This window comes from Megascapheus bottae, chromosome 8, assembly GCF_031878675.1.
Source record: "Megascapheus bottae isolate mThoBot1 chromosome 8, mThoBot2.hap1, whole genome shotgun sequence".
In the NCBI taxonomy this organism is placed as follows: Eukaryota; Metazoa; Chordata; class Mammalia; order Rodentia; family Geomyidae; genus Megascapheus; species Megascapheus bottae.
Window position 1 is genome coordinate 15,515,474 of NC_143516.1, and position 15,627 is coordinate 15,531,100.

Below are 15,627 nucleotides of genomic sequence, written 5' to 3' on the forward strand. Positions count from 1 at the left end.
CCAAAATGACAAAATTAAATAATACTGACAACATCAAATAATCCACACAGAATTGGGAAGAACATTATCATTCTCAAATATTTTGGTGGCTATGTGAAAAGTGCAAACACTCTGGACAACAGCTTGGCAGTTTCTTTTAAAACATTCCAACTACCAATAACATCCTAGGATAGTTATGACAAGGAAGCGGAAACTTAGGTTGGGCATGGTGGTACATGCTTGTAGTCCCACCTACTCAGAAAATAGAGATCCACAGGATCTGGTTTGAGCTACTACAGGTAAAAAGTTAACATGATTGTCATTTCAACAAACAAGGTGGGTGTGCTGTTTCACATTCAAAAAAACTATTCAACTTTTCAATGGGTAAAAGATTTGATTTAATGGGTAAAAGATCTGGATCACAGAAATGCTCGGATCCAAAGTGGAAAACAGAAGTATTGTTCACACTTCCACAGAACCATGTGACATTTCAGGGGAACACAGTGCATCAGGCAAAAACCCTCAAAAGCAGTTACCAATTCTGCTAAATATTATACCAGACATGGAGGACTGGTGCCCAGCTGGGCAAAGAAGTGACCTCAACCAGCAGTCAGGTGACTGCCTGAAATGTCAATAACATCTGCAAGTCAGAGGAGAGAACCCTGGAGATCGGACAAGCCCCCACTCTGGCAAACCCATCTCTGCTTTATGTTTCACCCAGGAGGCACTGGCCAAGAGACTGAAGAAGCTGCCATGCAAAGAAGCATTCTTTCAATTCTTCCTCCATCTTAGGAATAAACATGCTATATAATTTGGAGGTCAAGTGTAAGACTCTGAAGAAAAAACTGTATTTGCTTTTGTATCCTCCAAATAAAACATAAGCTAAGCAAGGTGACTCAAGCTTATAATACTAGCTACTTGGGAAGCAGAGATAAGAAAATTATGGGTCCAAGCCAGCCCAGGAATAAAAGTTGGCAAGATTCCGTGTCAATCAAGCAAGGGAAGAATACATTAATATGAACTTGTCATTCTCAGTGGCCTGAGGAAACACTAAGGATCACAGTCCAGGCAGGCAGGCTCAGGCATACAGAAAGACCTCACCTGGAAAAGAATCAACACATAGAGTAGAGAGATGATTCAAGTCGTAGAACACCTGCCTAGCAAGTGTGAGGCCCTGAATCCAATCCTTAGTGCCACCAAAATACATAAATGTATATGGTTCATAAAATAAATGAACCAAAAACCCACTTAATTTTGTTCACTGAGGAGCCACTGACCTAGGAGCCTTCACATAGCACTCTGTAGCAGTGATAAGCGACATTAAAGGCCAGCATTACATAAATGACATGAGGAATCTCTTCCCAAAGTATTTCCTTCCCTATGTAAATTAAGACATGAATTGCAGTCAGAAAGGTATCTTATGATAAGTATATAAATAGAAGACTAACTCAGATGTAAAATTTAGGAGACTTAAGCATCTTAACCTACTTCTTACACATTTTTCTAAATGCCAAAATTTCTCCCATTTCAAAGCAAAAGGAGGAGGGGGGAAGGGAAGAGTGGAAGGGGGGAAAGAAGAGCTCATAGAGATAAGCTTGACCATTTCTAGCTCTTGGAACAGCCAGAAGGGTCCACAGGGGTCTAACTTCCTTCTGTTCCCTGGTGGTTTTTCTTAATCTCCTCTAGATTTAGATAACAACAACCAACTACCTAGATTACCTTACCTTAAAATTCCAAAAAAAAATTCCAATACCTAGCCAAATACAAGACTGTACTTCAGTTTTTCATAAAATCATAATAGAATATGTATGAAATGTGTGAATATTTCTTTACTTTTGCTAAGAAAATTAAAACAAACATTAAAGGCTACTCCTTAATGTCCTACAGATAATAATCAGTGATAATCTTGAAAAGTCAGTGCCCAAAAACAAACTGTATTTTCCAAGTAAATTGTTATGCTCCCTTTATTACATCTGGAGTGCTTGGGGTTGTTTGTTGTGTGCTCTAAAGACTGTCTGTTTCTTAATTGCAATAAATAGTCCATCTCTGGTGCCTGATACTGTTTTTCTCTTTTATTTTCAAACTGCTTTTCTCTTTTATTTTCAAACTACATATGTTTTAAATTTTATGCTTGTTTTATTATTATCTTTAAGCAGATGCACAAAGGAGTTACCATTTCACAACAGTTTGTGAGTTGCATCTTGATCAGTTCAGGCCTTTCAACATTTCCCCCCACCCCTCACATCCTTTCCCTCACATTTCTTAATTTTGCAGGATGTACACTGAATTTTTTTAAGGTCTGAACAGGTGCGATTTTATTTTTAATATTTTGAACCGTTCTTAGTTGAGTTTGCAAATGTAAAACTTGCAGACATAGAAGGATGTACATTTTAGAATTAGATTGTAAAAATATTAAACTTTGTCTTATGGATGAGTGTGATATCAATTTTTTTCATATATTTTTATTGTGATTAATAGAAGGGAACAGCTTGGTACTGGCACAAGAACAGGCCTGAAGACCAATGGAATAGAACTGAAGACCCAGATATTAAATCACAGACCTATGGCCCTTTGACAAGGGAGCCAAAAAAATAGAATGAAAGAAAGATAGCCTCTTCAACAGGTGGTGCTGGCAGAACTGGTTAAGCACCTGCAGAAAACTAAAGTTGGATCCTTCTTTGTCACCCTGTACTAGAATTAACTCCAAATGGATCAAAGACCTGGAGGCAAGAGCCGACACTTTGAAAATTTTACAAGAAGGAATAGGAGATACACTAGGCCTCCTTGGCACAGGTCGAAACTTTCTTAATAAGGACCAAGAATCACAACAAATCAGAGAAAGGCTGGATAAGTGGGACTGCATTAAAGTACACTGAATTCTTAAGTATGTTCCCTGCCCCTCTTCTCCTTTTCATTTGTTTACCCCTGTCCCCTGGACTCCACCCCATACCTTTCAAGCATCCATTCCCTGAACTTTATTTTGTTGAACTTTGACTTTGCCTTTCTAAGGAATCACACTATTTGAGTTCTCCTGTGAATCTACCACATTTCAGTTAACACTTTTGTATACACTTACATACCACCCATCATAATTACTTATATGTTTATAAGCTCATTCTAGTCAAGCTACAATTTTATATATGTAGATATGCTTAATCTTCTCCCAGTGAAACTGCTTTAAACGGTATTTTGAAAGCAGGCAGACATAATGCATGCAAGGTCCTGAATCCTATATAGTATTTTATATTGAATGAGGAAACAATAGAACGCAGGCCTCAGCAGCTCTAATCACACTAGCAGGTGCACGAGAACCACTTAGTGATCTATTATGAGGGTGTGGGGACAGCCTCGGTCCACACTCTGAGTAGGCAGGGTCTCAACCTTTACATTCTGCCAGTGCATGAATGGAAAGCCACTTAGGAAGAATGAGCAGAAACAGCCCTAAGAAATGATGACTCTCTTGTGTTACTCTCCAAGTAACACAAGGTAGAGCTAACGACCTAGCCAGATGTCTGCTTCCATCTTTAAAATTCCAAAGGCCTCAAATCATTATTAATTTAATTAGCTGTAACAATTAATGAGTTCACATTTTTTATGTGGATTCTCACTAAACTTGCTTGATAGCACACAGTTCACATTAAAATGGTGTCCTAATGGATATTCTATTTAAGTCTTATTATTTTAAGATTTTGAGAAGTGTTGGGATTAAAACTTTTGGAGATATTAATTGGAATGGGAAACACTGGGTGGGGTAAGACAGAAAAGGGTCCCCCAAAGATGCCCACATCCTAACACTCATGTCCTGTGATTATATTAAATTACAGTGAGATTTGGGGAAGCTTCCATGACTTTAAACATTTCTAAGCCCCTATTTTATTTTTTTTGGTCAGTCATGGGGCTTGAACTCTGGGCCTGGACTTTGTCCCTAGCTCAAGGCTAGGGCTCTACCACAGTGAGCCACAATATCACTTCTGGTTTTCTGGTGGTTAATTGAAGATAAAGAGTTTCATGGACTTTTGTGCTCAGTTTGGCTTTGAACCCCGATCCTCAGATCTCAGCCTCCTATGTAGCTAGAATTATAGGCCTAAGCCACTGGCACCTCATGCCCTTACTTTATTCTAAGTACTTTTTTGAAGTGTCAACATACAATGTCCTTTTGCATTTAGTCTATGCTGGCTTTATTTTGATTCCTTTTACTACATTTGGGCAGGAAGTAATTTGGAAAATTGTGTAACTAGTAGGCAATAAATCAATATTGACTGAAGAGAATTCATTAGCTGGGATACTAAGGAAAGATCTGAACAGCCATTTGCTGTCATTTTTATTCCTTCCAAATTCCAGTAAAATATGTTCCTTCTCCGGGCCTGGTATGTTACATAATCATTTCTGAAATACTTCCCAGTGGAGAAGAAGGCCTAGAATTTCCAATACTCAGTTGTTCTCAGTCTTTGTTCTCAGTCTTTGTAAAGACTCTCACATGGCCCATGGAATACATATGTATGTTTGAATGTCTCCCCCTGGTTTCATGGGTGAAGCACCAAAGCCTACATTTTTGTTAAAACTGAAATTAACTAATTATCTATTTTGTTATATGTGTAACATGTGTGTGGGCATGTGTGTGCATGCACTAGCACTGGCACTTATGTACAGCTAAAACTGATTTTTTTTTCTAGGTCAGAGGCTTTAAAGCCAAGTGTATTCATTTTCTATTTCCGTAATAACAAGTTACCATAAATGTAGTGGCTCAAACAACATGTGTTTATTATTTCAGGAGGTCAGAAGTCCAAGACAAGTTTCACTGGATTAAAACCCATCTAAGCAAGAGAGTGTTTCTTTTGGAAACACCTCTGACCTTTTCAGGTTCTGTGTGCTTCCCACGTTCCTTGGCTCATGGCCTCTCTTAAAACCAGCCTGTACATCTCTGTCATTTTCTTCCACAGCCATATCTTCTTCCAACAGACTCATCTCTTCTCATGCTTCTCCATTCTGCTCTTAAGGTCCCTGATGATTACACTTGGCCTAACTGAATATTCTAGAATAATTTTCTTACCTTCAGGTCAGTTGGTTAATAACTTAATTTCATTTTGCTTTGTCACCTACTACAGGCTGTGAGTGTTAGAATGAAGACACCCCTCGGGCCTGTCTCCTGCCTACCGTACCAAGTCAGTGTTTCTCTTTCCATTTAATGTTTCCAAAAGCAGTAGAGGTTTTACAGTCTCTCAATACTAAGGAGAAAAGTTACTGAAGAACAGCAATGTAAGATTAGTGAAAGCAACAACATGTACTTTAGCTTTTGGCTATGGGCTGGGCTCCTATTGGAATGATTCTCATGCCCAAAGAAAGATATGAATATGGCTGGAATGGTCACAACCACAGACCCATCTGTGCCAGGATATATTAGCCAGAGATTCCTGAATCCCACTGTAGTAAACTGATGCCACAGAAAATATAGAATCCAATTGTGGCCGTCAAGATTGGTTCCCTGACTCTGCAATTCAAGCTGGCCAGAGAAGAGGTCCTCTTATTAAAATCCTGAGACCCTAAAACCCTCCTCTAAACTTGCTCCAATAAGCTTTGAATCATTCTAATTGTCTGAAATACTTGAAAATAAAGCTTTACTCGGTGCTTAAAAAAACATACAAGAATGTAAAGTTAAACAGGTAAAGATTTGGGAGCCTGCTCTTTCCTTGTCATGCTACAGCACTGGCAAGTGGTCCATTTTAAAGGCTCTGAGATGTTTAAGCTCTAAGAACTCTAAATCTTCCTAAAACAATCACACTTTGAACTGGTACTCTTTAGAGGTACATTTTCACAAGAACTCTCTGTGGAAGACAAATATTTGATTTAAATCAGGAGCTATGATGTCAAAAATCTGAGTATGTGCTTAAAGGCCTTGTACCAACATAGGGCCAGACACAAATACAAAACATAAGTTTTAAACTTAAACTCGTGGTCTACATATTAGAGTAGGAATGAAGCAGCATTATGGCAATTATTGCCACTAAGATATGTAGAATCAATCATCTGATGCTAAATTCAAAACCACACGACTCTACAACAAATTGCTCTAGTACTTCTTCATATCAAAAGTTAAAATTTTTTGTAAAAAAAAATCATCCTTGGGTCAACCAACATCTTTAATTTCTACCCCTCTCGTCTGCTGCAATCATCTAAGACAAGGACATGACAGAGCGGGGCCCCAAGAACCTGGGGGGGGGGGTCACTTCTTGGCAATTCTCAAGTCATCCAGGAATAGAATAGACAACGGCCTTGATATGAAAGGACTTTTGCTGGGGGGGGGGGGGAATCTGTGAACACATATTTACATAGCACCTATGCATCTTTAACATTTAGAAGGGACACAATTTCTGGTGCTTTATATAAAGAAATGACTTCTATATTTATGTTACCAGCATACTCTGGAAGATATCAGATATGAAATCATATCACTCAGTGATATCATATATAAGATACCAGCATACAACGAAATGGCAAAACCAGTTCTCATTGATGAACCAATCGACCATGGCTGGATTTCCGGTGCTAAAGGTTAGGCAGATAAACACCACCCAGGGCCTTGACTTGAGCTCCATGTGAGGAGGAAATGGAGAAAGGGAGGAGAACTGGCTGGCAACACCCTACTTGAGAGGCAATAGTTAGAACTGGAAGATGAGAAAGTTGAAACCTGAGCTGCACTGTTCCCTGGCAGTCTTCTGTGTTTAGAATACTAGTGGAGAACTTACATTCTTCTCCAAAGTATCACAGCGACTACAAATGTAAGATGGTATTTCTACGGGCTCTGACTGTACTTGTGCGAGCATCTGATGTCTTTGAGGAGATCTTAAAACAGGAATCCAGTCCTCTTCAGTAACGTGGAGAGTCCACAAAGATGCCTTTTTCTAGCTTGGCTAACCTTGAGTTGAGTCTTGGACAGACAGTTCTAGCACGCCAGGAATTGTACATTTTCTCTGAGTTCTTTTACTTGAGCCCTCTCTCCATGGCTAATAGTCCTCTAGTTGTGTTGGTGGACGAATCTACACACAAAGGCCACCTTTTGTTTTATATGAATGACCTTTCACCCTTTTCACCAGTGCCAATTACAACTATCAAACTGTGGCAAGAAGAACTGTCTAGGCAAACTTATTTGGAAATCCAGAAGTTCAATGGATAATGACTGGAAAATCTGGACTCTGGAAAATCTCCCCTCTCCCAGATATTCTGGGGAAAAGATTAAAAGTAAATTACTGACGATGGGCAGAACGCAGGTGCAAAGAAGATAATCTTTATTGGGTGCTTTCTCTCCCTTAGCCGGAGGATTTGGGCGCATTCAAGCAAAGCTCCAAGCGACACCAGACAATGCCACTTCCTTTAAGTGCTGCAGGTTCACATGATGACAGGTGTTCTGAAAAGCGCCGGATGGGCAAAGGAGTCCAGGCCTCTGGGGATCAAGGACATCCGATGCCTTTTGGACATTGAAGAATCTTCCCCCTGAGAGGCAGGTCTGTGTCCCCGCTCCAAATGGCATGTCACCTGGCTCTGCCCCACCTCCACGTACCAGGTAGCCAAGGGGTGCCAAAGCCAGGCCTACAGACGGGCTCACAGCACCAGACCCGAGCACTGGGAGCTGCGTGCTGGCTGGCGGCGCGCACGCGCGCAGGTGCTCGCAGCCCCCCCCTACTCCAAAACGCAGTCACCCCCCCCCCCGCCCCGGTGCCGGGTGGGTGGCTAGAGGAAGGAAGGGGAGGGGACGGCCTTACCAGATCAATGAACGTCAGGAATTTCCAGCTCCCTCCGTACGTCTGATGCGAGGGCATTTCGATGGCCTTGTAGTTGCACAGGATAGAGCAATAGGACAGCAGGATGGCCACCCGCAGCACCTGGCAAGGGACAAGCGCCATGTTCACCGAGGGCCTGGGCAGGCGGGGCCGGGCGCAGGGCGCGCCGGGCGCAGGGGGGCGAGGGGAGGGGGCCGTGGGAACCCGCACGGGGCGGGGCGGGGCGGCCGGGGCGGGGCGGAGGCTGCGGCGCGCGCGCCCCGCGGGACGGGCGCGGCGTGCAGCACGCGCGCGCAGCACGGGCGACCTGCGCGGGCGGGGCGCGGTTTGCCGGCGCTCCCGGGGGCCGGCAGGGGCGTGGCGTCGTGTCTGGCGTCATCTCCGTCACTCGACTCCGGCCTTCCCCCGGCACCCCCCAACACTCCCTATCCCCCTGGGAGACCCGGCCGGGGGCGCCCCCTAGGCATCCCGGAAAGGGACGGGTGGCCCTGGAGTGCCAGCCAGCCTCACTCAAGATCTGGGACGGGAGCTGATGACAGCTCCCGCGGGAGAGAGGACCCGGGATCCAGGGAGGCGGCGGCCCCTGCGTGCAACTTTGCTGCTCTTTGGGAATTGCTTTTGGCCGAGGGAGGAGCTCGGGGCTCCGGGGCGCACTGGGGAGCACAGGCCAGTGGAGGGGCCCCCAGGAGTGGCATTGTTTCAAATACGGTTATTGTTGTTGTTTTCCCCCTGTTGACAGCTTACTGTGGATGACCCTGAAACTTCATATAAATTCTCACTGGAGGAGGCTTATCAGTATCACTTCAATATGGAACACACACCGAATGTGAACACTACACAAGAGCTTTTATACGCGTAAAACTACAAAACAAACAGTGCCAGGTAACTTTTTTTTTTTTTTGCATTCAGCTAAACCACAAATCATTCTAAGTCTGAATGCAAAACCCCACGAGAGTGGAACTGAATTCAACCCTTTCCTGGGTGAGGTATACTGATTTTGCCTTTTGGCTTGTTTATTCTATGCCTACACTACAACCTCAGAGCTTAAAAGGAGGAAAACAAACTATAAACTGGATTCCCTCTACCTTCCAGTAAATGTTGTCACACTGAAGTCGCATCGGTTTGTGGGCGGCAATTTTTCTTTAAAAAAAAAAAAAAATAATCCTGATCATGTTTCAACCATACAAATGCTGGGTCAGGTTATGAAAAAACCACATAGGCATTTCCTGTGGGTCCATTTAAAACAGGTGTTCTCTCCAAATAGTGTCTGAGTCAGAGGATGTGGAGCGAAGGTGGCTGAGAGAACACAGTGTTAAAGAGAACGCAGCAAATCATGAATGCCCTCTTGTTTTCCAGTCAATCTCTAAATCAAAAAGATCAAAGGGGGATGCAGAAAATAATTCTTTCTTGATGATGTATAGTCATATTATCATGTGAAAAAGTTGAGTATATTTTCTGTTTTACATATTCATAGATGGCAAAAGATAGATTTATGTTTACTACTAAGGCATTAGTAAACTTTTTTTTTTGCAGTAGTAATATTTAAAACCAGGGCCTTACACTTTGTCGCCAGATATTAGCCTCCTGAGTAGCTAAGGTGTAAGCAAATGGTTCCCAGGTATAGATAATATGTTATCTATGGTTAGCATGTTATTTACCTAAGCTGGATCTACTTTCCCTGGTTAGATTTTAGAAAATCATGGATGAGATTCCTTGTTCCAAAAGGAATTAACATTTTTTTCATAAAGCCATTTAATAGTATTTCTGGGGCTCATTTCTTTGGTAAATAAATACTCAAATATTTTGAACCTCTTTCAATGTGTTTGGTTTTTATTATTTTGTGATTCTAACCAGGATAAAAAGCTTTATATCTTATATGAAATATTTTACATAAACCTGGACTGAAGTACTACTTTATGAGAATGTCAGTCTACAATTTTTTAGAACTTGATCATTATTTGTTAATATCTGCAGTGCTTCCTTCTGTCTTTGCTTGTTAGCCCATGTTTAATCATCTTGTGTTCTACAGATATTCTTTTGAAACAATATTAATCTACAGATTATACTTTACAATGTAAATAATACAATTAAAACTTCACTTTTGGAGCCATGAGTTTGGCCTAGTGGTAGAGTGCTTGCTTAGCATGCACAAAGACCTGGGTCTGATTCATCCGTACCACATACACAGGGAAAGCCAGAAAGGTACTGTGGCTCAAGTGGTAGAGCTCTTGCCTTGAGAAAGTCAAAGGACAGTGCTCAGGCCCTGAGTTCAAGCCCTAGGACTGGCAAAAAAAAAAAAGTTACTCATTTCCTACAGTTTTTCAGTTAATGCTCTTTGCTCCTGATAGCTTTTTAAAATTACCTTAGATACCCAATGCAATGCCAAGTTGTTTAGTCTGATTTTTATTTTTTGCTCTTTCCCAGGTAGAAATTTTGTTTTACATAACAAATGCACGGTGGGCACTAGCTGCTGGGTTGATGTTACTGTGTATAACAGATTTACTGACTTCAAAATGGACTATATTTGCAATAAAGAACTTTACAGAGGTATCAGATTTCTAAATGCCAGCAACCCACTGGAGGGCTCTTTAAAGCTTTAAGAAGTAGTGGCTACTGAGACCCCCGGCTCCCTAGTGCTGATAGTGAATTGGCCACCAGTGCTCACCTGACCTGAAATACTTGCTCTTCCCATACAGGTGTCTGCAGATTCAGCATCTCTAGCATGACTGGGTGTCAAAGGTCACATTATCAGGCCATTCTTCTTTGGGACTTAGGATGTGAACTTCCTGTTCTAAAGGATCCGCCTGGATGGTTGACTTCTGATTCCAACTCTGCAAGCATACTCTGTACTCATTATTTCCATCTCAAAAACTCTCTTCCCTGAAGTATTTCTAGTTTCTGAACACAGCACCCACCTGTGGTGTTATAAATAGCAAAGCAGGGCTCGAAGGTCTGGAGATACCAGTCTTATATCCTGGAAGGCATGGTGAAAGTAACACGCTACCTGAATTCTGTGGAGAAAGCTATTATGTACCATTAGAAACATTTTTATAAATGTCTTTGTTGGGTGGTAGTGATTGCTGAGATCTCATAAGCATGCTAGAAGAATAGTAAACGGCTGCCATAAGTCACCCTCCCACACAAACCCCGCAAAGGGCACCAGAGTTTTGTTTCACGGAGTGTAGTATCCAGGATTTGGGGTGCAGAACAGTATTACTCTGGGTAGCAGATAAGAAATGGATAGCGTTGCCAAGAGAGTCAAGTGCCTCTCTGCCTTTACCTTCTAAAATGTTGGATAAATGTTTAAAAGACATTTCTAAGGATTTCGAATGTTTTCAACATAATGAAAGGATAAATGTTTGAGGAAATAGGTATATTTCACCTGACCTCATAATATGTGTGTATGCCACATACATATATATATATATTATTCACACAATATCATGCTTGTGTGTCATTGTTAAAACATAAGTTTAATTTAAAGACAAAAAAGTATTTCCAGTCTTAAACTCACTCCTTTAGAGACCAAGCATGCACCTTAATTAAGCAGAAGTAGAGGTAAGTAAGAAGGTATGACTCAGGCTGTGAAAAACTAAAACAAATGTCATTTTGTCTTCAGGAAAGGTATTTCAGTTTAAATTTATAAAAAAAAATCTGTGAGAATGTTGAAAGGGGTAATATTGATCAAGATTCATTGTGTTTACAATCTGCATTGCTAAATGGCAACTCCTTGTACAACAACTTAGATAATAAATAAATATTGGTGTCTTAGCTCACTTATGAGTCTCAGGAAAGGAGGATGTCTGGCCTCTGCATGCAAAATTATTTTGCACCTGACATGACAGACACCTATGCTTCTACCATTTTCCCAAGCCTCTCTGCCTGTGTTGGTAATGTTACCCTGCCTATAGTTATATTCTAAATGTCCAAATGGCCCTTGGTAAAATAAAGGTCCCTACCCCTGAGAAACTATCTGACACGGTGTTTCTTGCCTCTACTCTTGTATGGTCATGTTACTTTTATCTCTGTCACCCAAATGAGCTTCCTAAATATTTCAATCAGATGACTTCTCTCCCTAAAAATAGTCAGCCACTTCCCATGGCCTGTAAGAAATCTCACCCCTTTAATATGTGTATTTAATGTCCTCCATCAGTTAACTACCTTTAACCTACTTTGTTAACTTCCATTAGTGCATCTTTTTATGCATTCCTCTGTCATAGCAATGGTAGTTTTTCCTAACATTCAGCGTTTCTTTTACTCTTCCTGCAGGCACAAATGATTCACAGCATCTACCCATCTGGTGAAAGTACTCATCCCTCAAGAACCAGCATTGACTAAAACTCTACCAGGAGACCTGTATTTGCACACTACTTTGTCAGCTAGGATGAACTTTCATCCAGATACTCAACTGTTTGTTTTAAGTTACTCAAAAACTCCAAAGAGTTCTAGCTTCCCAAAAGTGCTCTTGGCCACCAGAGTTTTTAACTAAACTACCAACTTATGGGTAGATAAATATATAATGGAATTCCATTTGACCATAGAAATAATGAAAACTGTCATTTGGGCAAAATGGAGTGACCTGGAGGATATGATGCTCAGTGAAATGAGCCAAAGACAGGCAAATATTAAATGTTCTTAGATATATAAATGCTGGAATAAAGAAAATGAGAGCAAAAGAGTGATGACTAGACCCTAGAAAGACCAAGGAGAAGAGAGATGGAGGTATAAAAGTGAAGAGAGATGATATAAATTCTAGTGCTCTACACAACAGTAGGATGAATAATTCACAATTATTAAACCTTTTATAAAGTTCTGGAGAGAACAGTTCAAAGTGTCCAAACACAAGAAAATGCAAAAGAAGATATAAATACTAATTATTGATTTTATTATTACATAGCATATACATCATACTCTAGGAATATATAAAATTCTTTTGTGTCAAATAAAAAATGATTTTTAAAGGCACATGATATCCTTAATATATGGTTATTAGATCCAAACATTACAAGAGTGAGGACTCAATATTTGCAGACCCAATACTATGGACATGGTATTAGAAATATAAACATAACTACATAGATGTAAAAATGTATGACTCTATAGCCATAATGTTTTATTTCATAAATTAATATGCATCTATGATATACAAACTCTTAGCCTAATTTTGATTATGTTATAAAAACTAAGTGCCAGTGATTGTATATAGAGATTCCCTTCTTGAATACTTGTTTGTTAAACATGCCATTTGAAATATGATGTAAAAATCAATGTTAATAAATTCTTTAATAAAAAATTATGCCAATTGTTGGGGGCTGAGTAACACTATGTCTAATAACTTTCTGCTGAGACAAGGCAAGCCTCAAGAGGCAGGGCGCAAGACTTGATTACAATTAGTTACAAGTGTGTTAAAGTTTATCACTCTCTGCTGGGACCTAGAGTGGGGGTATATTAGCTGGAGGAACTTCCTCAGGATGGGGGTTTTGGGAGAGAGAGATTTTCCTGCCTTGATGAAGGTGCGTGGTGTCTCTGTTTGTGCTCCCGGGAAAGAAGCCTGACTGCAGGAGGACAGTGGGCTTTCTCCTCTCGTGGCTTGGACTATTCGGGGTATGTTTTTCCCCATCCCTCCTACTAGTCGAGAGGGACCGGGGACAAAGGAACCCGACAGCCAATATTTTTAAAATATAAAAAAATCCCCATAAAGGAATATTAACAAAAACTATCCACTATCTCTAGATGGTATAGGATTCAAGATGTCATCAAGCTGATTCATTCCTCATGTTATTGCACCTTATTCTCAGCCAGTCATAGCAACTTACTTTCTTTCTTTCTTTCTTTCTTTTTGGTACATCATAGAGCTTGAACTCAGGACCTGCTCAACACCACTTCTGGTTTTCTGGTGGTTCATTGGAGATGAGTCTCAGACTTTTCTGCCTGGACTGGCTTTGAACCATGATCCTCAGAGTATACGGGATTACAGGTATGGAATACTTGTGCTGGGCATTCTTTCTTTCCTTTTCTGTCTTTTTCATGATCTTTAAGTTGTTATTTAACAAAGCAGTTTATGAGTACAATCTTGATCGATGTCATCCCTTTCAACATTCTCACCCATCCCTCCCCTACGCACCCCATCCCTCACTTCTTAATTTGGATTCTTATGAGTATTTTCCTCACTTGTCCTCTTCATCTATTACTTTTCCTTGGCCCAATCCCATACCTTTCAAGTACCTGCTTCCTTGTGTTTATTTTGTTGACTTTTGACTTTACTTAAGGAATTATACTATTTGAGTTCTCCATTAAAGCTACCATATTTCAGTTAATACATTTGTATTCACTTGTGTACTACCCAGTGTCATTTTCCTTACACATCCTAAACACATATACAAAACAATTAAAAGCACTCACACCAAACACTTATAACAGTGAAACAGACTCAGCAGACAAAACTGAATTCCTATTTATTAAAAGTAAGAACACATACTCTACAGGACATTTTCTGTCTTGCTGTTTAAATATACTTTCATTTTTCACAAGATTTCTTCACACTCTTAGTTAACCTTTTATAGGCATTCTTCTTTATTGGTTCCATTGTTTTATCTGACACTATGTTGCAGTGTGACCTATTTCACCAAGGACATGCAAATTTTCTCTCATTGAAGAGTTTCAGAAGACAAGGAGAAAATCAAGAAGGCAGAGCAATATTCAAAGGAATAATGATAAAATACACTTAACCTTGTCATTAAGAAGTATGATTAAACCCTTGCTTGTCCTCAAATAGGATGAGCATAAAAAAAGCCAACTAGAGGGGGCTGGGAGTTTAGCCTAGTGGTAAGAGTGCTTGCCTAGCATGCATGAAGAGCCGGGTTCGATTTCTCAGCACCCCACATACATAGAAAAAGCCAGAAGTGTTGCTGTGGCTCAAGTGGTAGAGTGCTAGCCTTCAGAAAGCACAAGGACAATGCTCAGCCCTGAGCTCAAGCCACAGGACTGGCAAAAAAAAAAAGCCAACTAGACAACTGAATGAAACAGCTAAGAAGACTGAAAAGATATTAAAATCAATGGGGGGGTGGGGCAATACCTACAAAAAAAGTAGCTTCTTAATGAGGATGAGAGAAATTTGAAGAATCTCAGTACTATCTTGAAAGTATGGAGAAAAACTAAGTGATGACAAATTGAAAAAACAACTGACACCAAATGTAAAACAAAGCTGAAAGAGAGAGAGAGAGAGACAAAATTGAGATAATACATTGGCAAGAGACCTACTTTCAAATGTGGAACTGTAATCCTAGCTACTCAGAAGACTGAGCCCTGAGGATCATGGTTCAAACCCAGCTGCAGTAGAAATGTCTCTTTGTGACTCAATTAGCCACTCAAAACGTGGATGTGGCTCTGTGTCTCAAAGTGGTAGCATGGTAGTCTTGAGCACAAACAGCCTCAGGGACAGCGCTCAGGCTGAGTTCAAGACCCACAAACCAAACATACAAAGTTATGATCAATGAGCTAATATGGAAACAAGAAGAAATGCTTAGTTGAGAGATATGAGCAAAGATATTGAGCCTACTGGGAAACCTCTCCAGTTTTAAGATCAACTGATGATTGCTCTGGATTCTCCATTATCCTGTAATTGAACAGGTTCAGAATCTGAGGATTAGAAGATGTACCACTGCAGGGTCATTTTCCTGCCTGCCAGGAACTGCCTAAGTAGATAAGAAATGGTAACTTGTAAAACATTTTAATTACTCAATTAAGAAATGTTATTAAAATCTGTAAAGTACTCTATAACCAACAAACAGAACATTTATAAACATTAATCATTGCTATATAACAAAATCTCATAAAAAAATAGAAAGCATACTGACATGCTGTCGCTTTTTCT

The 15,627-nt window shown here is 40.4% G+C and overlaps 1 protein-coding gene across 2 annotated transcripts in view; it reads right to left on the reverse strand.

Moving 5' to 3' along the window:
- Aig1 (androgen induced 1) overlaps window positions 1-7,965 on the reverse strand; it is a 198,926-nt gene extending 190,961 nt beyond the window's left edge. The window contains exon 1 of one of the 2 annotated variants that reach the window (XM_090338019.1): window positions 7,737-7,965. In XM_090338019.1, coding sequence (XP_090194145.1) covers window positions 7,737-7,877 — 141 coding nt within the window. In that variant the 5' untranslated portion in view covers window positions 7,878-7,965. The remainder of the gene's footprint in view (window positions 1-7,736) is intronic. The other variant, XM_090338018.1, reaches the window with a different exon arrangement.
- Window positions 7,966-15,627: the final 7,662 nt, after the last annotated feature.